At 38.4% G+C, this 23,330-nt stretch overlaps 1 protein-coding gene across 1 annotated transcript in view; it reads left to right on the top strand.

Annotated features, from left to right (window-relative positions):
• Positions 1-322: 322 nt before the first annotated feature.
• Positions 323-23,330, top strand: part of LOC111766679 (lysosomal acid lipase/cholesteryl ester hydrolase-like) — a 44,559-nt gene continuing 21,551 nt past the window's right edge. The window contains exons 1-3 of the mRNA XM_058298825.2: positions 323-645; positions 1,048-1,159; positions 18,940-19,057. Of these exons, the coding sequence (XP_058154808.1) occupies positions 509-645; positions 1,048-1,159; positions 18,940-19,057 (367 nt within the window). The 5' untranslated portion in view covers positions 323-508. The remainder of the gene's footprint in view (positions 646-1,047; positions 1,160-18,939; positions 19,058-23,330) is intronic.

Here is a 23,330-nt window from a genome sequence, read left to right as displayed (position 1 = left end):
AATCAAGATGATGAACATTTATCTCTCACCCCCTCATATTTTCTCATGCTCGTTGGTTTTCCTCCCCTGCTAACCCTCCTCTCATGAGGTGACCATTGACATACTTTCTGTCAAAGTGAGATTAAACAGTATGTTTTCTTTTTTACCTCACTTATTTCACTCACCATAATTATGTTGACATTCATCCATGTCTTTTTTATCGATAAATAGTACTCCAATATATTAATATACCACAATTTGTCTGTCTATTCCCTACTGGTGGGCATTTGGATTTTACCAGTTTTTGGCTATAACATAAAAAGGCTGCTATGAACATTTTTATACAAGTCCTTGGACATACATTCATGCATCTTTTTAAGTGAGTAAATTTATTAAGAAAAAAAGGACTGGACTGTAGTCCCAGTTGTGCCACCAACCACCTGAGTATGCTTGGGAGAGTCTTTACTCCGCCTTTAACATCCCCAAGGTCTTTGCTACACTGTGGTTTTGAGTCATAGCCAGAGACTAGATGTTTTTGTTGGTGGTCAGAGGGACTCAGAAGGAGACAGGGCTGTCCTTCCCCCTCTGCTTCTCTTTCAGGCTCTCTCTCCTTTCATTTCACTTTCTTCCGGAGCTGACACATTTGAATCCTGCCCCATCACTCCGGTAAGATAGTGGAGGCAAGAGCTAGTATTGTCCCAACTTAAGTGGAAGGGAAGAGGTGGGAGGTTAATAGACTGGAATTTTGCAGATCTCCCCTTTTCTCACTCTGTCTACTTCTGAGCCCTTCTGTCTGTTATTTTTTCAGGAGTGAGTTTGATATTGTGGTCACATATTAACGGGTGCAAGTGTGTAGAGGGGGGGATGGTGGAGGTAGAGGTGGAGTTGTTCCTAGTACAATGTGTATGTATTTTTGGCTTCACTATATGGCCATAGAAATCTGTTTCATATTTGCCTTGGGTACCTGTGGGTGCCTTTTCAGAATTTGTTACGGGAGCACAAATCTGCCCATTTAATATCATGTAGTAAAGTTTTGGCAATTAATAATGGACTGACTGTTTTATACAGAATGAAAATGTGGTTCTTTGGGTGGGTGGTCTCGTTGATCCTCGGGACTGTGCATTGCCAGCAGCCCAGAGGGAAACTGACAACTGTGGATCCTGAAGCATATATGAATGTGGTAAGTGCTCAAAGTTACCTGTTTTAAAATGCATTTGTGACAAGCGTTATTTCCTTAAATCCAATTGTGTGGCCTAAGTTTTGCCACCAACTCTAATCTCCATCTATCCCATATGCTTTTTACTATCTCTGAATCTTAGATTCAGTTTGCTAAATTTTTATTTTATCCAGGTAATATGTTTTCACAAACCTTCTTTTATTGTTAAGACTAGATGTTGTAGAATTTGAGAGAGCTTCAATTATTTGCATATAGAGAGGCCAGAATTCAAGAATGATTTTGAGAAGGAAAAATGGTTTATTGATGGCCGGCCAGACTCAGGAGCTTTCCATTTCTATCCCAAGCCCCGAAAAAGACTTTCGAGTTTCTTTTATATAGATAGGAAAGGTTAAATGGTTCCTTTGTTTCAGTTTTCAATAGGCTTGTATTAGCTTATAAAGTTTTCACATCTTAGGTAAGCTTTTAGCATGGACTTCATACATTCTAGATAAATTTTTAGCATATTTGGTTTGCATTTCCCCTGAATACTTAAAGTTTATAGACTGCATTGTTACACTGTTTCCTGGGACTGGAGTCGTTGCCATGGTCACCAAGGGCAGGACTGCAGCCTCTTACCATCTCACACCCACAAGTCAGAGAGCTTAGGTCATCTCTGAAGAGACAAAGAGCCTCCCACCCATAGCCCACATCGTTTCCCCCCTTTGCCAAAGTTTAACTTCCTAGCTTTGGCATAATTATAGTTGGAACTATGAGGTGGATGGCTATTTGTTGTATTGATTGATTATTTATCAATCTTTAGTGTAGCATCCAGGACTGTTTTTAGATGTTTAGAAGTTTTCATTCTGGACAGCAGAATCCTGGGGCAGGAGTCCCCCTGCAGTTATCTTAGGGCCACCAGCACTCACGTGGATTTCCAGTCAGGTTCCAGATCCATCTATTAATTTTATTTTACCCTTAAAGAGTTTACACCTTTAATCTAAAAGGGTTGCTGAAGGGAGATGATCTCTTTTTTGTAACTGCTTCTTGCTGGCCATGGGCTGTACTCATTGCCTAACAAGGTGTAAAACTTATTTTATTTTAACTGGAGTAAGATGGATCTGGCATTCTGTACGAAGTTGGATGACGTTTTCATATGGTTAATAAGATGTTCACTCTGAAAGAAACAAACAATTAAAAATTTGGAATACCCGTTTTTAAAAGAGGACATTGGATTACAGAGGTAGACAAAGTTAGGTGCTTATAAAGATGGCACTCCTTTTTAAAAGCTAGTGGGAACACTATATATATACTTTTTCTAAGTTATTTATCTTTAGAAATTGCAATAGATACTTAGCTTTGTTGGAAGACACATTTCAAGCTGTTTAATGATTGGCACTCATGTGCTCTGTTAGATGCTCCAGGTGAACTGGCACCCCTGGGCAATTGGTTTTACTCAGGATTAGTACACCAAGTTCGAAATTTTTTTAGTTTTTAGCTGTGGGAGTGATCAGAACTACAGAATAAAGGTTTTTCACATTTTGGTTTTACTTGTACAATTTCTATTAATTTTGACTTGTTCAATAGGTGACTCATTATTAGCAAGCAAGCCTCATTTTTGCTACACAGTAGAGTACAGTAGAATATAGTAAGTTGACTGAGCCTGGCTGAGACTGCTACTTTATTTTATAGACATGTTTATCAACTGTTTAGAAAATGAATTTACTAGGAATTTAACATGTCTAATATACTTCTGCACTTGATCCAAAATAGAAAAGATAACATTATAATTATTAGGTATATATTTAGTACAGGATAAGAGTATAGCACTTAATATTAATTAATGTATTAATGCAAAAGATTTAGAATTGCAATTAATAGTTTTAAGTTTCAGGTTTGTAATACTTTACATGTTATCTCTCTATGAGAGCAGGCCATAATGCCAATTGTGTTTAAGTTTTACTTACAGGATCCTGGTATCATGGCTCCACTTAGCATGTTCTTCACGCAGTGAGCAAGTCGCAGCATCCTTGATCCTAGAGATATTTTCCAGTATTCTACTAGCCTGGTGCATAGTGCTCTCTGGCACTATGGAACAGTGCCATTCTGGAGGTGATGTCCATTGTACACTGGGCTGTACCGAGTCATCATTGGCTGCTGCAGGAGCTTGAAACTGCAACGTAGTTTCCATCGACTTTAGGAGCAGAGCCAGACGCTGGTATAGCAAATATTTTTAATTGAGGGATCAGTGACCAGTCTAGCCAATAATTCACATGGAGAGTCAACCTGAAACGTATTCAAGGCCTGGTTTGAATGCACAAAAGAGTTTGACAATGTTAAAGTTTATTTCTTGTTTTTATATATATTTTAAACAATTTAATGCAATACATATATCAAATGACTGTTTACTTAAACAATTTTACTATGAAGATAACAGTAGGTACTTTACTTTAGTAATAGAGGGAAAAAATTACTTTTCATTGTTAAAATGAAAACAGAAGATTCCCAATAGAATCAAGATAACTTTTTATTACCATTTTCTTAAATATGTACCTTGCGGTGGCCTTCAGGCAGGTTTTATTATCACAAAGTTATTTTTTTGCAACCAATACCAATCTAAGTTTTTAGTTAACAATAACTTGTAGAACTAGAACTATTTAAACTTTTTCAGTTTGGAAGATGTGTTACAGCCTCTTTATAATTGACTATAACCACATTGACTAGACACCTCATATTTAAATAAACTTATTAAATTACAATTACCAACCAAAGAAATTTATTTATTTAAGAGAGCATATCTATAATCTTTTTCCTTTAGCCTAATTTCACAAATGTGAACTTACAATTTCCATTACTTTAAAGATTTCGTACATATAATGATAATTTAGTTTATAAGTTAACTATGGGAGATTACACTCAAGTTAAATAAAATTGAAACCATTATAGGTTATGCAAGGAATGTTCTCTTTTTTCCTTACAGGAAGCTAAAAACGTCTTTTCTTTGTTTAAGTTATGAAAATGAATAATTTAAAAGCATACTGACTACCTGGTTTTAAAACACATTACACAGTTACTTAATTTGTTAATCATAATCCAGGAAAGATCTCTCCATAGTTTTTATGGACTTTACTTACTGAAATTTGTCAACAGAGCCACTAATTACCTTTATTTTGTTGGAAAGAAATCTTCTGGAAGAAAATAAGGCTCACCCGATTGTGAAGAAAAGAATTTATTCTCAATCTTGCAGGAAGGGGCACAGAACCAGATATGGCTGGCTCCCCGAACAAAGAAAAATGACACAATTTATACCCTTAAGCCTAGCAAGCAAGCTCTTCCTGTTTCTCTATAGATTGGATACTTTAGAAGTTACAGCTTATCCGAGAAGATCTAACTTTCCTGCGGAGCAGTTTGTGATTTAACTGCTTCCTCTACCACATTCCAACCATTTTAGTTTTTACCTGCTCCCCTTTGTCAAATAAGGAATAGAATTTAGTGCTGAATTGGTATTGACATAGCTCTTTCTTGAGCATCCTTTTATTGCCTATAGGACTGGCTTAAACTGGTTTCCTTTGTTGCTGTTTAACCTGGGAGTGGGAGACTGAGGCAGTAGGCTGCCTGGTTACATTAATCAATATTTTCTTTCTTTATGTGAAAAGTAAACTAATCTTTGTTTTTTACATTTTATGGCTGACAAAAGGTTTAAACTGGGAAATTACAGGGCAAACTGATTCTTAATTCCTTAGCCTAGTAGATAGGTTTAATCTGCCACACTTAGTCTTGCTTTCAAAGCTCTTGCAAAGAGGAGGCCCTTTCCCAATAGTTTTTGTAATCAGATTTTTATATGACCTTTTCATCCTGCTTAGTCTAATTTGGGCTCCCAGAATATTTATTTACATATATAACTATATTTAATTTTTAACAATTTGAATAGAGCTTTTTAGGAATTTTCTCTTGTTAATTTGATATTATCTTGATGTATGAAGACATACACTGAGCAAATGGGCAGACACAAATAGTTAGATACAGAAACACAACTCATTGATGTTCCTTATAATTTGCATTATTTTATATATTGTTTAGCTTAATTTGTGTTTCATAAATATATATTAATTTATAACTGCATATTAAACCTCAATAATTTGAACAAATAAGCAGGCATGAATAGTTTGACACAAAAACATAACTTTAGTTATTTAAACTTCTAATTTTTACAAAACAAGTGTGACTGCAAAACATTTCAAAGACTCTTGAAACTTTTCTTAATTTGCACTATGACTGTGCAGCTTTACACTCTGACCATGTGGTTTTACATGAGAATTTTCTTTCTTAATTAATGGATTATAACCAAAATGTTCTCAATGCTTTAGCACCATTTTTTGTTTCAGAACTTTATATTTTACTTTGAATTTAGCAGAATTTTGGATAAGCAACAAGATTAATTTTATGTATATTTACTGAGGCTATTTGAAGCCTCAGGGAGACAGACTGGTTTCTCTCATGAATTGCCACTCTTAGGAACACACTGACTGTCAAGGCAGAAGACTTCTCCCCGCCCCCCCCTTTTTTCCCCAGTTTTTGGAGATAATAAAACTCTAGTGGTCTTTTAACTTTATTTCACCAGGCAGCAATTTATTTAGTTTACACTTGAATTCATGAGACAAAGGGTTACTAATATCAGGATAGGAGACAGGGCTGTCCCAGCTCTTTTCTGGACTGTAGGGGCAGAAGCTATTATGAAATAACCATAGGCGAAGGCATGGGTGAGGTTAGGCTTGAAGTAACCATAAACAAAGGAAAGGTTAGTTTAGAATTTACACTTAAATAATAGTTTCAGGCTAAATTTAGCCAGCTATAATTTCAGTTATTATCTTTCCACTGTTTTATAATATAAATGCATTTATAAATGATCTTAGTTACAGTTTTTATTAATTTTTTTAACCTTAAGGTGAATTGGATACCTTTATTAATTAAGCTACAAGAATTTTATTAATAACAATTCTTTGAAGTCTTGCCTTTTCTTAGTAATGGAACAAATTCTCTTTTGCAAGTTATGCATTTAATTTACTAGCAAGAGAGTATTGGCATTTAAAGATTCATTTTATTTATTTTTATTTATTTTTTTTAAATTCATTTTTTAAAAATATTACATTAAAAAAATATGAGGTCCTCATTCACCCCCACCGCCCCCACCCCACCACTCCCCCCACAGCAACACTCTCCCCCATCATCATGACACATCCATTGCATTTGATGAGTACATCTCTGGGCATCGCTGCACCTCATGGTCAATGGTCCACATCATAGCCCATACTCTTCCACATTACATCCAGTGGGCCATGGGAGGATCTACAATGTCTGCTAATTGTCCCTGCAGCACAACCCAGGACAACTCCAAGTCCCGAAAATGCCTCCACATCTCATCTCTTTCTCCCACTCCCCGCACCCAGCAGCCACCAATGCCACATTTTCTCGATTACTAACCACAATAGTTCGTGATTAGATTATCAGTAAGTCCACTCTAATCCTTCCTGTAGTCCTCCTTCCTGTGGACATTGGATTGGTTGTGTCCATTCCACATCTATGTCAAGAGGGGGCTTAGATTCCACTTGGATACTGGATGCAATCCTCCTACTTTCAGTTGTAGGCACTCTTGACTCCATGGTGTGGCAGTTGACATTCTTCAACTCCATGTTAGCTGAGTGGGGTAAGTCCAGTAAACCAGAGTGTAGGAGCTGAAGTTTGTTGAGGCTCAGGGCCTGGCTATCATATGGTCAGTCCAGAGATTCAGATCCCCTAGATATATCTTAAACCCCAGCACCAACTACATTTCCAGTAAAGTAACAGGAAAGGCTTGTGAAAAGAGATCACATCTGTGTCCAGCTCCATCATGCAGAAACACCAACTCCAAATAAGGGCCAACTGACATGGCAGTGAACTCCATCTGCCATGATCATAAAACCTGTGGGTCTCTTTAGCCCTCAGAAGAACCAATACCTGTGGTTGTATCTACTTTATCTGTCTCTGAGACTCTGCTCAGGTGTGCATAAGGGCAATCCTTCTGACAACCTCCAGAGTCTTTTAGAGACTCATAGCCATATAAACTCATTTGTCCTTTCCATTTCCCCCTTAATTTAGGTCAAAAAGCATTTTTAACTCCTGTTATTATATGTAGACAGGGATATTCTGCTGGTCCGTGTTGAACCTTTTATTCAAGGTCATTTTCTAGTTGCGTCATCAGCTGGTACTTGGTAGCGATCCCTCGGCACCAGGGAGGCTCATCCCTGGGTGTCATGTCCCATGATGGGGGGAAGGCAGTGCATTTACATGCTGAGTTTGGCTTTGAGACTGGCCATGTTTGAGTAACACAGAGGCTGTCAGGAGGGAACTCTTAGGCACAGTGCTGCTTTAGGCCTTGTTCTTATTTCAGGTGTATAGGCTCACAAGCATAGGCATTAGTATCAGGGGCTCACTGTTGGACCCTCATTCCTTCCTGGTCCTTGCTGTTGCACATGGGGGACTGCCGCTGCTCCCCTAGGGACCATGAGAGAGCCCCCCTGGCCAGGAACCCAGCACCCCCCCCAGCTGATGTTTTTAATTGTTTCCACTATGAGTATATCCAAACATTTCCATGCACCCCGGACACATGCCCTGTATAACTCCCTGTCCACCATATGTCCCCTGTCAATAACATCCCATACCAGTATTCCTCCACTGCCATTGTTGAACCACTCTGTGATCCAAAACTTCCTGAAAAGTGAAGGCCAGTATAATGCCAGGTTCCCTTAATAGTAAAGTGGAATATAGCAATGAGTTTAAAGGTTAGATATAAATACATATTGATTTGGAAAAATTCTACACCCTATCTTTTTCTTTTCTTTTTTCCTAATTATTAAGTTTCTCTTCACAAGAGCTATAGATCACAGTAATTCATATATACAATATACAGTACTCCCACATATCCAATATAAAACCTTTTCCCTTCCACAGCAATAATCTTTTAACATATTCATACCATATTTACTGAAACAAATGTACAGATATTGAGACAATAGCTTTCAAACAAGGTAACATTTGTGTTTACATTGCGGTTTATACTTTAGGTTGTAAAATTTTCTTAATTTTTAGTTATCCTGTTTTACATTATGATTTACATCATTAGTCTGTTGGCCCCTATATGTTTTTGGTGTAATATTACATGTTTTATATCCATCCTTGCATACTCTTGTGAAATACTTCTATTGCCTTCAGTTATATTGGTTCCATCTATTCAATATCTATTTTCCCTTCTCCTTGGGGCCCACAGTGACAGTCAATCTTCATTTCTTGAGGAGCCATGTTCAGAGATACTTGCAACAGTGTTGAGGGCTTGACTTGCTCAACTGCCCTAATGCCCTGGGAGCCACCATTTCTCTTGAGAGATACAGTTCCCTCTATTTGATGGCATTAGTCCTCCCCAGGATGTGGGTATACCTTCACTCTCATTATATGGGTCTCTACCAAATGATATAACCCACTCTGGCAAAATGAGCATTCACATATTCCCTAGGAGTCTGTCCTACATCAGAGTATCCCCTTTAAGTATCTTAAACAGGTAACTTTCCTAATTATATTTTGAAAAGGTTTTCTCAGCATTATACACAACCAACACCTGACAATCTCCTATGTTCATATGTTGCCCCACCCTCCCCCCAATTTCTTGGGCAACATTACCCATCCGCCCATCCCTAGCCCCTCTCAAGCCTGCAAAGCATCACCCAAAGGTAACCCTATGCCCCCATTTTATCCCTTCCTTGTACACATACTTACCTCCAGCTTATCATAGATTTCACCCATGTAGATGTCAGCTTACATCCTTCCTCTACCCCCCGATTTCCTGTAAGCCTATCTTCCAGTCTGTAGCTCTCTGAGGCAGCTTTGTTTACTTATTTCATATCATTGAGGTCATGTAGTATTTGTCCTTCAATGCCTGGGTTGCTTCACTCAACATAAGGTTCTCAAGATTCATCCATGTTATCACGTGTGTTTGTAGTGTATTTGTTCTTAAAGCCGAGTAGTATTCCATTGTATGTATATACCACATTTTATTGATCCACTCATCTGTTGATGGCATTTGGGTTGATTCCAACTGTTGGCGATAGTGAACAATGCTGCTATGAACATTGGTGTGCATATATCTGTTCGTGTCCTTGTTTTCAGTTCTGCTGGGTATATACTCAGCAGTGGAATTGCTGGGTCATATGGCAAATCTATGGTTAGTTTTTTGAGAAACCACCAAACTGTCCTCCAGAATGGTTGGATCCTTCTGCATTCCCACCAGCAGTGGATGAGTGTTCCCATTTCTTCACATCCTCTCCAGCATTTGTATTCTTCTGTTTTTCTCATAGCTGCCAATCTTATGAGAGTAAGATGGTATCTCATTGTAGTTTTGATTTGCATTTCCCTGATAGCTAAAGATTTGGAGCATTTTTTCATGTGCTTTTTAGCTATTTGTAATTCTTCTTTGGAGAAGTGTCTATTTAAATCTTTTTCCCATTTTTTAAATGGGTTGTTTATCTTTTTATTTTCAAGATATAGGAGTTCTTTATATATGCAAGTTATATGTTTCTTATTGGATATATGGTTGCCAAATATTTTCTCCCAATGTGTAGGCTCCCTTTTTACTTTCTTGACAAACTCCTTTGAGGTGCAGAAGGCTTTAATTTTGAGGAAGTCCCATTTATCTATTTGTTCTTTTGCTGCTCCTGCTTTTGGTGTGATGTTCATGAAGCCATTTCCTATTACAAGGTCTTGTAGATGTTTCCCTATACTGCTTTCCAAAGTCTTTATGGTCTTGGCTCTTATATTTAGGTCTTTGATCCATCTTGAGTTGATCTTTGTATAAAGTGTGAGGTGGTAATCCTCTTTCATTCTTCTACATATGGATATCCAGTTCTCCAGGCACCATTTGTTGAATAGGCCATTCTCTCCCAGTTGAGAGGATTTGGTGGCTTTATTGAATATTATATGGCTATATATATGAGGATCTATATCAGAACTTTCAATTCGATTCCATTGGTCTGTATGTCTCTACTTATGCCAATACCATGCTGTTTTTACTACTGTAGCTTTGTAGTATGTTTTGAAGTCAGGTAGTGTGATTCCTCCAATTTCATTTTTCTTTTTCAATATGTCTTTGGCTATTCAGGGCATCTTTCCTTTCCAAATAAATTTCATAGTTTTTCTAGTTCCTTAAAGAATGCTGTGTTGATTTTTATTGGGATTGCATTGAATGTGTAGATCAGTTTTGGTAGGATAGACATCTTAATAAAATTTAGTATTCCTATCCGTGAACAGGGAATGTTCTTCCATTTATTTAGTTTTCTTTGATTTCCTTGAACAGTCTTGTGTAGTTCTCGGTGTATAAGTTTTTTACATCTTTAGTTAAATTTATTCCTAAATATTTGATTTTTTTATTTACTATTGTGAATGGTATTTGTTTCTTGATTTCCTCCTGATCTTGCTCATTATTGGTGTACAGAAATGCTACTGAATTTTGTGCATTGATCTTATAACCTGCAACTTTACTGAACTCATTTATGAGTTCTAGAAGCTTTGTTGTAGATCTCTCAGGGTTTTCTATGTATAGGATCATGTCATCTGCAAATAATGAAATTTTGACTTCTTCCTTTCCAATTTGAATGCCTTTTATATCTGGTTCTTGCCTCAGTGCTCGAGCAAGTATTTCTAAGACAATGTTAAATAGAAGAGGTGATAGTGGGCATCCTTGTCTTGTTCCTGAGTTTAGAGGGAAGGATTTTAGGATTTCTCCATTGTAAATGATGTTGGCTGTGTGTTTTTCATATATACTCTTTATCATGTTCAAAAAATTTCCTTGTATTCTGATCTTTTGGAGTGTTTTTATCAAGAAAGGGTGCTGTATTTTGTCAAATGGTTTTTCTGCATCTATAGATATAATCATGTGATTTTTTTCCCTTCAGTCTGTTTATATGGTGTATTACATTGATTGATTTTCTTATGTTGAACCATCCTTGCATACCTGGAATGAATCCCACTTGGGCGTGGTGTATAATTTGTTTAATGTGTTGTTAAATACGATTAGGAAGTATTTTGTTAAGTATTTTTGTGTCTAGGTTCAATTAGAGAAATTGGTCTGTAATTTTCCTTTCTTGTGGCTTTCTTTGGCTTTGGTACTAGGGTAATGTTGGCCTCATAGAAGGAGTTAGGCAATGTTCCTTCTGTTTCAATTTTTTGGATGAGTTTCAGCAAGATTGGTGTTAGTTCTTTCCAGAATGTTTTGTAGAATTCACCTGTGAAGCCATCTGGTCCTGGGCTCTTCTTAGACTGGGAGGTTTTTAATGACTGATTCTATCTCTTTACTTGTGATTGGTTTGTTGAGATCATCAATTTCTTCTTTCATCAATATAGGCTGCTTATGTGTTTCTAGGAATTTGTCCATTTCCTCTGAATTGTCATTTTTGTTGGAATATAGTTTTTCAAAGTATCCTCTTATAATAGTCTTTATTTCTGTGGGGTCAGTGGTGATATCTCCTTTCTCATTTCTTATTTTGTGTATTTGCATCTTTTCTCCTTTTTTCTTTGTTAGTCTCGCTAAGGGTTTGTCAATTTTATTGATCTTCTCAAAAAACCAGCTCTTGGTCTTGTTCATTTTTTCAAGTGCTTTCTTATTTTCTATTTCATTTAGTTGTGCTCTTATCTTTGTTATTTCTTTCTTTCTTCTTCCTGTGGGATTACTTTGTTGTTTTTTTACTAATTCCTCCAAATGTGCAGTTCTTCAATTTTTGCTCTTTCTTCTTGTTTGATGTATGAATTTATGGCTATAAATTTCCCTCTCAGTACTGCTTTTGCTGCATCCCATAAGTTTTGGTATGTTGTGTTATCATTATCATTTGTTTCTAGGTAGTTATTGATTTCTTTTGAGATTTCCTCTTTGACCCACTGTTTTTCTAAGAGTGTGCTGTTTAATTTCCATATCTTGGTGTGAAATCTGGGCCTCTGGCCCTTGCAGATTCCCAGCTTCACTCCACTGTGGTCAGAGATATTATTTTGTACGATTTCGATCTTTCTGAATTCATTAAGCCTTTCTTTGTGACCTAGCATATGGTCTATCTTGGAGAATGATCCATGTGCACTTGAGAAAAATGTATATCCTGCTGTATTCAGGTGTAATAATCTGTATATGTCTATTAGATCCAGCTTCTCTAATATACTGTTCAAATACTTTGTTTCTTTATGATTCTCTTTTGAGATGTTCTGTCCAGAGTTGATAGTGGTGTATTAAAATCTCCCACTATAATTGTAAATGCATCTATTCTTTCACTTATTTTTTCCAGTGTTTCCCTCATGTATTTAGAGGCACCCTTGTTAGGAGCATAAATATTTCTGATTATTCGTTCTTCTTGAGAGATTGTCCCTTTCACTAATATGTAGTATCCTTCTTTGTCTCTCACAATTGTTTTGCATTTGGAATCTATTTTGTCTGATATTAATAAAGCTACTCCTGCCTTTTTTTGATTATTGGTTGCTTGTAAGATTGTTTTCCAACCATTCACTTTCAGCCTCCATGAATCTCTGGGTCTAAGATGTGTCTTTTGTAGACAGCATATAGATGGGTCATATTTCCTTATCCAGTGTCCCAGTCTGAATCCTTTGATAGGTGAGTTTAATCCGTTGACATTCAGTGTTATTACTTTCAAGGAATTATTTATGTTAGCCTTATTTTGATTGGACTTGTGTTTGTCATATTTTGTTTTGTTTTTTCTTCTCTTTTTGTCTTTTTTGTTGCTCTTACACTCTCCTCCATCTCTGCCTGTCCTGTTTTTTCCTTTCTTCCTGCAGAACTCCCTTTAGTATTTCTTGAAGGGCTGGGTTCTTGCTGGCATGCTCTTTCAATTTCTGTTTTTCTGTGAATAGTTTGAACACTCCATCATTTTTGAATGCTAGTTTAGCTGGGTAGATTATTCTTGGTTGGAAATTTTTTTGTTTTAGTACCTTGACTATATCATACCACTGCCTTATTGCCTCCATGGTTTCAGATGAGAAATCAGCACTTAATCTTACGGAACCTCCCTTGTATGTGATGGTTTTCTATTCTCTTGCTGGTTTTAGAATTTTCTCTTTGTCTTGAGCATTGGATAATTTGACAAGTATATGTCTTCGGGTGGACCTGTTGGGGTTTATGATGTTTGGGGTGCATTGTGCTTCTTGCATGTGTACATCTGTCTCTCTTAGTAGATTTGGGAAGTTTTCAGCCATTATTTCCTGCAACACCTCTTCTGTCCCCTTTCCCTTCTCTTCTCATTCTGGGATGCCTATAATATGTATGTTTGTGCATTTTGCATTGTCATTCAGGTCCCTAAGTCCTAGCTGGATTTTTTCTATCTTTTTATCTATCAGTTGACTATCTGTTTGATTTCTGATATACTGTCTTCCACATCGCTAATTCTCTCCTCTGCCTCTTCTAATCTGCTGCTATTTGCTGTGAGTGTATTTTTGATTTCTTGAACTGTCGTGTTCATTCCCATCATATCTGTTATCTTTTTGCGTATGTCTGCCATTTCCTCTCCAAGTTTTTTCTTCATATTGTTAAACTCTTCCTTTATTTCATTAAGTTTGTCTCTGATATATGTTCTGAAATCTTTAATTACTTTGCCAAAGTTCTGCATCCCTTTCTGGTTTTTAGTTTCTTCATTGGATTCAGCCATGTTTTCCTGATTACTAGTTTGGTTTGTAGTTTTTTGTTGCTGTCCGGTCATCATTTTATCTTGATGGGTTTAATCAGTTCCTTAGCTTCTTTGTCTAGTCTTGGAGATTAATTAGCTGTTGTTCTTGCATAAGTGTTATATCTTCTCTTTGTCACTTTGTTCTTCTTATTCTAATTTCTTATTGCTGGCTGAGTTCCCTTTGAAAGAAAATATTAGGGCCAGGGAAAGGCAATTGTATAAAAAAGGAAAATTTGTAAAGTAGTATTGGTAATAAATGTTAACAGAGCAACAATATGAGGTCTGGGAGGATGGATATTAGATTCATGTAAGTTGTGTAGAGTTATAGCAGTAAGTAGAGTACCTATAATGAGGTAGTCAACTGAATATGGGAGGAATATAGTATGAATTAAAAAACCAGTGTTTTCATGAGAGAGGGATAGAGAAAAGAAAGACAATAGTATCAAGAATTGATAAAATACAGAAAACAGAACAAAGGTATTAGAAATTAAAAGTTAGACAATTTGGGGACCCAAAGAAAGGGCGGTGGAATATAGGAGAGACAGTAGATGATGGAGGATATCAAGATGTGGGGGAAAGGGGATAGTGTAGGTGGCCAAAGTCAATTCACACAGAAACGAGGAAATGGAGGATGAGGAAACCCAGCAAATGTGAGGTGTTCCCTGCAGCACCTATTGCATAGTTAAGATAAAATAAAATAAGAAGAAAAAGAGGGAAAGAAAAAAAAGAGAAGGAAAAAAAAGGGGGGTGGGCAAAGAAAAGGGAGGGAAACAATCAAGAAAAAGAAGAGAAGAAAGAGAAAAAAGAAAAAAAGAACCCTAAATAAATGAAAAAAGACCTTGGGGGATACAATGGGAGAAAAGACTAGGAGATAATGCAATATTAGCAACCAGGACAACAGGACAAAAAAAAAAAAAAAAAAAAAGAAAAAAAAGAAAATTAAAGAGAAATAAAATGGGAAAAAAACAAAACCACAAACGTCCAGGGCTAGGACAATCAAAGACCTCAGATGGACCTCAGGGCATGGTGGATTCAGGGATGGGACGTCTGTGATATTGCAGACTCAAGAGGTGTGAGTCTCTGGGGTGTGGGCCACTAGCATTTAGGGGACACAGACCTAGCAACCTCAAATCTGGTTAACAGAGAGACTGGGAGCACCGCAGTGCATCACAGCCTTCAGGGATACCCACTGCTGGGTGCCAGCCCTATGGGGGGTGGGGGGTCACATCCGCAAACTCTGACCTCTGTGTCAGAAACCCAAAATTCCCCCTCTTACAAGAGTCTCTTCTGTTGCTATCTCACCAATTCGACTTCCGGACACCTCCCGCCCTGCAAGCCCCCAAAACAGCCTGCTGGGGGTGCCTCTATATTGCAACCAATTTAAAGATGCTGCAGATTGGCAGCCAGCCCTAGAGGGTGGGGCTCTAGCCAGAAACACTGATCTCTGTGTCAGCAACCCAAAATTCATGCCTCGCAAAAGACTCCTCCGTCTCTGTTTCACATAATCGGCTTCCAGACACCTCCCACTCTATAAGTCCCCAAAACAGCCTGCTGGTGATGCCTCTTTATTGCGACCGATTTAAGGACCGCTGCAGATCGGCAGCCAGGCCTAGGGGCAGGGCTCTAGCCAGAAACACTGATCTCCATGTCAGAAACCCAAAATTCCACGCCTCGCAAAAAACTCTGTCTGTCTCACCAAATCAGTTTCCAAAGACCTCCTGCCCTGCAAGCCCCTGAATAGCCCGCTCAGGGGTTATGAATTCCCCAGCACCACAGAGCCTCCAGCAATCACCACTGCCATGCCACCCACCCCAGGGGGGAGCGTCCTGCGTGCAACCACTAACTCCATGAAAGAGAGCCTCAATTCTACCTTTTACACGAACCTTCTCTGTCACTGTCCCACCAAATCGATGTTGATACCTCCTGCCCTGCAAAATCCTGAAACAGCCTGGTCCTGAAGAATTTCCAATGCTGCCCAGCTGTTTCTTTGCAGGAGAGAGTAAAGATTCATTTTAAACTACTTTTTTACCGTGAATTCTTAGGCACCAGCAACTGACAAAAGCTAAACATAGATTTTAAAGTGGCATTTCATTCCTTTTTTTTTTCTTCCTCTGTAGTTGCACAACTCTGAAGTTTCCAGCCAGACCATTGAAAAGGCTATCAAGTGATTAGTGGTCTATTGTTTCAAGCCATAGCCTCTTTTCTTCAGATGGTTTTACAGTTTTAAAACATTCCAAAGTATTTTTACGGTCTTACAGAGAGAGATTTTGGCCTTAACACCCTCGGGAGGGAATTTTACTGCATTTATTTTGATTCTGCTGTTCATCCCCTTCTCTTCCCCCCTTTCCAGGCAGTCGGTGCACAACAATCAAGTAGGAATACGGATTATGAATAGAAGGTGTGGACTCACTGGAAAGGGGCAAGCCACTCCCCCTTTCCAACTTTCTGCCAAAATGGGCAGAAAGAACCTACTCAAATTCTGCAACTCTCCCGGGGACCCAGCCACCCTGACTGGGGCAGCCCCAACAAACTTGGGTGTGTGGCATGGACACTGATGGCCTCCAAGCCCTGGCAAAGGGGCAGACCAGAGACAAGACAGCAGAGCATGCACAAACATCTAGACACCGCAAACATCCAGACTCCTCAGTTTTGCCCCATAATCATTTCACTCCCTTGCCAATGGTAAGGGAGCATTCCAGCTCAGTTAAATTTCACTACTTTACATAACCACACAACTCCAACACTAGCATTGAGCTGACACAGACAGAAGCACAAAGGTAACTAATCTGACCCACAAGTTCTATGTATATATATTTTCAGCATGGCTGCCCCCGCAGCCATCACAAACCTTAGAACACTTAACATTTGGTATAAAGCGAATTCATTCACAATTCAGCACCATAACAAAAGATTCCAGATAGGCCTTTTTCACTGTTTAACTTTACACCCAGACCAAGCTTCACTAGAAAAGCCGATCCATTTTCCTGTAACCAAGGTTTTTTGTTTTTCTTTTTAAATCCAGACCAATTTCCAGGACATTAGGACTCGAACCTATATACAACCCTTCCTATTATAATCAAGCCTCCACTCCTTTAGGGGATATAAGACCAGTACCAGATTCTAATATGCAGTTAGACAAACCCAAAACACCAGGGCTTTTCCTGGTTTTTCTCCTTTTTCCAGACCTAGAGAGAATGGCCTCCCCCCAATTTTCTGGGGCCACTAGGGTTCTCTCCAGAGGTGATCAGCCTCCCCTTCCTAGCAATTAAACCTAGGGATTTCCAGACTGTGCTCACCTGGGGAGTCTTACCTTCTTTCATGTTTGGAGTTCTTTTTCGTTCACAGAATCTTTCTCTTTAGACCTTCCATTGCCCTCGATTTTCATCAGGAAGATTCTGGTGGAGCCCACATCTTTTCTGGATTAAATTTAATCCAGGGGCATCCAGATTTGGGGTTCACCCAAGTCCTCCCAGCTTCCTCGGGGATTTGGAAGGGGCAGCAGAATGCTACCATCTCTGGCCTTAGTTTGCAGTCTCTTCGTGGTCACCAAAAATGTAGAATTTGAGAGAGGTTCAATTATTTGTGTATAGAGAGGCCAGGACTCAGGAATGATTTTGAGAAGGAAAAATGGTTTATTGATGACCAGCTGGACTCAGGAGCTTTCTGTTTCAATCCTGAGCCTTGAACAAGACTTTCGAGTTTCTTTTATACAGAGAAGAAAGGTTAAATGGTCCCTTTGTTTCAGTTTTCAATAGGCTTGAATTAGCATACATATATTTCACATCTTAGGTAAGCTTTTAGCATGGACTTCAAACATTCTAGATAAGCTAAAAGCTTATCCAGAATGTATGTATTTCCCCTGAATACTTAAAGTTTGTATGCATTTCCGCTGAAATGTATGTATTTCCCCTGAAATGTATGCATTTCTAGAATGTACGCATTTCCCCTGAATATTTAAAGTTTATAGACTTTGCATTGTTAAACTGTTTCCTGGGACTGGAGTCACTGCCATGGTCACCAAGGGCAGGACTGCAGCCTCTTACTATCTCACGTCTCCACCCACAAGTTAGACAGCTTAGGTCATCTCTGAAGAAACAAAGAGCCTCCCACCCAAAGCCCACATCATAGATACTTCTTCATAAGGAAAAATCATTTTGAATAATTCATTTCCTTTTCAAGTTACACTATACTGGTTTTAAAAAAACAACTAAAAAGTGTCAAAGGTTTCCAAGAATGTTACTATTGAATGCTAATTTTAGAATACATTGAACAAGGTATTGATAAGAATGTCCAGGGAACACAGTTCAGTTTCAAAATCTCAGGTATCTGAAAAAAATTTTATTAGAACAAATATGCAAAAATAATGCCAGGATTATTTAAAACATCTCAAAGTTAGTAATTTTACATAAACAATAAGATCTAGGCATGCCTCATTTTGGTGTAAAATATGGGAAAATACTGTTATTAAAAAAACAACTTAAGAACATGATTAGTGACTTTGAGATCAATTCATATTGAGTGAAGAGAGTTTGACTGCACATCAGGATCTCAAAGTTAAGTCTTTTTTGCATCCAAATATTTCATGTATCATCCACCCTACCTCCCTTTTATTACTCCTCCTTGTAAGAATGATAAATTAAAACCTTGCAATTGTTTATGGTCACTTACTCCTTTACATGAAGTTTTCTGTATTATTGAGTTATCCCTATTCCACTGAGATCCTGATTAATGTAAAAGAAAAAATTGTGCCTGATATTGTTGAGCAGACAAGGACGACTTTATTCAAAGATGACTGTAGGAACGGGATCCTAGAACCTAATGTCATCGGAAGGACAGCAGGGATTTCAGGGCTGAGGGAGCTAGTGGGAAAGTAGTTGGAGGACATTAAGGGGGTTGCTCACTGGGATAGGATGTTGGCTACAGTTTCAGCAGAGCAAAAATTCAAAAACAATTGATTTTTAAAAATAAAATCTGGAGAATATCATTAGCTTTTGTCTTCTTTGCCTTTTATTATGGGAGACCTTATCTGATTCTGTCCACAGCATTGCCATTGTTTTTCCTCCACAGAGTGAAATGATCTCTTACTGGGGATTCCCTAGTGAGGAACATCTAGTTGAGACAGAAGATGGATATATTCTTTGCCTTCACCGCATCCCTCATGGGAGGCAGAACCCCTCTGACAGAGGTAAGGAGTTTTCCTGGGAGAGAAAGGAAAGCTCTTAAAAGTAATTGTGCTGCTGGAATTTGGCTGGTTTTTATGGCAGTAACCAACTTGAAATGAGATTATTTTTAGACCAATGTACTAAAAGTGTTATATTTCTCTTACATTCATGCAAGGCATACAAAATACTTGGTCTTTTAAAGAAGTAAGGACAAGAGTCATCTGGTTTCATAATTTGCTTGAGGCTTTCAAGCAAATTTGTTTGAGTCTTGACCAGAATCTCTTTCCTTTTTATAGGGAAGCAGGAAGCATCTTCTTGAGTGAAATCCTTTGAGCATTAAATAGCTTAGGTAGTACATTTGCAGAATTCAAAACTATAGGAGAATGAGGTAAAAGAACTCCTTCCCATCTCATTCCCCATCTCCCCCATTTCTTGTGTATTCTTTCAAAATCTCTTCTTGTATGTGAAAATGAATACATAGATTCTCATTTACCTTCCTTTATATGAAAGATGCTATGTAATACACACTGATTTATTCCTTGATATATCATTGAGATCTTTCTGTACACTATGTAGAGTGCTACATCATTCATTCCTACAGATAAATGATATTGCACTGGGCACCCATATCAAGTTTTATTTAGCAGGTGTCCACTTAATGGACATTTGGGGTATTTCCAGTTTTCTGCTAACAAATATTATGGTAGTATATAACCTTGTATGTGTGCAAGATGATAATATGCATTTCCAGAAATACACATTTTTTGGGGATAGAGGATGTAAACATTAGAGGTTTTGATAGTTATTTTCAAATTGTTTCTATATGAAGTTGTACTGATACTTATTCTTGCTAGTAATGTATGAAAGTTTTTTTTGTGTGTGTGTGTGTGTTTCTCATTTTATAACTCAAGCAAAACCACCATTTCCAATGCAGATTCAGGAATTTCTAGTCAGTTTACTTGAAACTGTTGGTATTTGATCCTTATTCATTCATCTACCAAGAAGTAGCTTATTCTTGAATACTTTTTGTTTCTACAAACTTTCCCTGAGAAATTAAGGTTAAGAGTAAGGTAAGTATCTCTTCCTTTAAAATTTTATATGGGGAAGCAGACTTGGCCCAGTGGATGGGGCATCCATCTACCACATGGGAGGTCCGGGGTTCAAACCCTGGGCCTCTTTCACCTGTGTGGAGCTGGCCCATGCGCAGTGCTGATGTGTGCAGGGAGTGCCTTGCCATGCAGGGTTGCCCCCACGTGGGGGACCCCACACGCAGGGGGTGCACCCCGTAAGGAGAGCCGCCCAGCATGAAAGAAAGTGCAGGATGCCCTGGAATGGCACCACACACATGGGGAGCTGACCCAGTGGGTTGAAGCAACAAAAAGAGACACAGATTCCCATGCTGCTGCAGACAGGGGAGGAGCACGCAGCGGGTGGATGCAAGAGGTAAACAGCGGTGGGGGGGGGAAGGGGAGAGAAACAAAAAAATACATCTTTAAAAAAAATTAATTTTTTTTATATGATCAGAAGGCCATCGAAGGGCCTTCTTTTGCCTCAATTCCTTCCCAAATTACTATTCAAAGCAAGTTTAAAAGCCCTCTGTGTTAATGTGAGCTTTGTATCATTCTCTAGGTCTTTAACTGTTTCCTCCCCCCACCACCCCAATAAATCCTAGCTGTATTAGGGCTTCTATAATTCTTAAGTTCACAAGACAACCAATGGCCTTCTTGAAATTTAATTTCTAACTTTTTATATGTACACGTTCTAAGATTCCTTCTTACAAACATGTTACCAAATGAGTAGTGAGTTGCACTGAGGACTTGTAGTTTTTCTTCTGACTAAAACACACAAGTGCCTCAGGAATGAAATACTTGCACACCAGAATTCATATGCAGGGAGGGCCCTGTCTGGTAAATTTCTCTTGCTTATTTATCATGTATTTTTAGATTCGGCCAAGGGCTGTGTTTAAAATTAAATTGCCCAAGGATGTTTTGTCTTGGAACAAGAAACCTTGTCTCTAGACTCACATCCTGTCTAGCGGCAGAAAGGGCAAGAGGAAGTCATTTTCAAACTTCAAGCGCAAAGATTTAGCTTCTGCAGAGATAAGCAAGGACAGAGCTATTTTTCTCTGAAGCAAGAACAGATGAGCTTTCATAAATATTTTAATCATGCCTTTGCCAAGGTGTTGGAACTAATCCCCATATCTCCCCCCTTTCTTTTTGAGCAGGTTGTTCTACTTGAGTAGCTGAATATATGGTGGCCAGGTATTCATAGCATTATTTGGTATCTTCCCATAGTTGGAAGAAGCATTGGTATCCTATAACTATAACAAGGCAGAGACAAATTAATTTTCCTATTGTGGCCCACCATTTCAAATTTAGATTGGAAAACCATGTTAAACAGTTCTGCCACTGTAAATGTTTGGCTAAGATTTTTAGTGTGATTTGTTGAGTTTAATTTTTTAAGTTTCATAATTGCCCCCTTACTTGGAAATGGAAAGCTACCACTTCATCCAATATATGAGTGGAGAAGGCACTTTGAAGGTATTTGTTTATTTATTTGGTTCCAATTATGTTGGATGCCATTCCATTTTAAAGGAGTGACACAAATGTTAGGATGCCTCCAGTCAATTTCATTTATTAGTGGCCCTCCTGGAGGAATCCAGTATCCTCCTATTCATGTTGAATCCTTTGAGGATAATGGGGCCTTAGGATCCCACCAGCAGGTGAGGGCAAATACCGGTGGATCTGTTATATGGGCCCAAAAGCTGTAATTAGCTGTGCAGAGGTTAAAAGACATAAGGATGAGCAATATGTACATTTTCCATGTTCCCACCTTAGCAGAAGCAGTAGTGACTACTGTGAAATAAGGTAAAAAACAACTTTTAGGCATCTTAGGGCACCCAACTCGTGCCATAAGAGCTTGTGCTTGGTTGCCCAATTATTTTAGACTCTCCATGTAACCAGTTCAGCCCCTTGGGTAGTCCTCAGGGCGATGTCGGTTGATTGCAGGTTGAGCGCTTCCAGGCTTGGTCTTGGGGTGTGCTGTAGATTCCATCAGCCATGGTATGGTTTTACGTGCTTTGCTAGAAGCCAAAGAGGTCCTCCTAGGGAGAGAACACATGAGTACTGTCCTCCCCATGTTGGATAAATTTACTGGAGCATGCCAATTACCATTAGCCTCTTTTCCATCCAGGGCTTTGTATAACACTTTAGGGTAAATTTTTACAATTGGTATTTGAAAATGTTGTTCTGCTGCTGTATAACCATCGTCATTGCAATTTAAAAGAAATTAAAGTATATAAGGCTATTTGTATGACATCCTTTGGACTAGTTAGACCTAACACCCTATTCCCCCTTTTTTGTTTTGTAAGCTTAATTTTAAGGTGGAGTGAGATGATTTTGTAAGAAAAATTATTTGTTAACATAATATTATTAATATAAAGAAATAGGGAAGCGGACTTGGCCTAGAGGTTAGGACTTCTGCCTACTACATGGGAGGTCCGTGGTTCAAACCCTGGGCCTCCTTGACCTGTGTGGAGCTGGCCCACATGCAGTGCTGATGTTTGCAAGGAGTGCTGTGCCACGCAGGGGTGATCCTGCACAGGGGAACCCCACACACAAGGAGTGCACCCTGTAAGGAGAGCCACCCAGTACGAAAAAAAGTTCAGCCTGCCAAGAAATGGCATCACACACATGGAAAGCTGACACAACAAGATGATGTAACAAAAAGAAACACAGATTCCCATGCCGCTGACGGCAACAGAAGTGGACAAAGAACATGCAGCAAATAGACACAGAGAACAGACAACTGGGGTGGTGGGGAGAAGGGGAGAGAAATAAATAAATAAAATCTTTAAAAAATATATAAAGAAATAGGTTTAAAAGTACAGGTTTTCTATACAGTTAGGTTTTTGTTATTAGTCTAGGATAGATTGGGTTGTGCACACAGCTTTGGGAAAGTGCTGTAAAATTTACTGTTGGCTTGTTCACATATGAATGCAGCTGGCTTGACTTGCCTAAGGAGATATCAGGGAAAGCTTCAAGAAATTTTAAAATAAAGTGATAGTGACATAATTGGCTATTAATTTTTGTAATAAATTAAGAATATTTAGTGTTGCTACACACAGCAGTGGTGTTACTTTAATTTATGAGAGCTTACTTTTATATATCACCCTGTGGCAGTTTTTAATGTGAATTGGGCAAGTATGAGTTGAAATATCTGCCTTATGGCAGCTTTTAGTGTAAAGCAGATGAATATGAGTTAAAGCGTGCACGTTTTGATTTTTAAGTAGAGAGG

This window comes from Dasypus novemcinctus, chromosome 6 (genome assembly GCF_030445035.2).
Source record: "Dasypus novemcinctus isolate mDasNov1 chromosome 6, mDasNov1.1.hap2, whole genome shotgun sequence".
Classification (NCBI taxonomy): domain Eukaryota; kingdom Metazoa; phylum Chordata; class Mammalia; order Cingulata; family Dasypodidae; genus Dasypus; species Dasypus novemcinctus.
The sequence above is the reverse complement of the archived record's forward strand: the minus strand, read 5'-3'. Positions and strand labels throughout refer to the sequence as shown.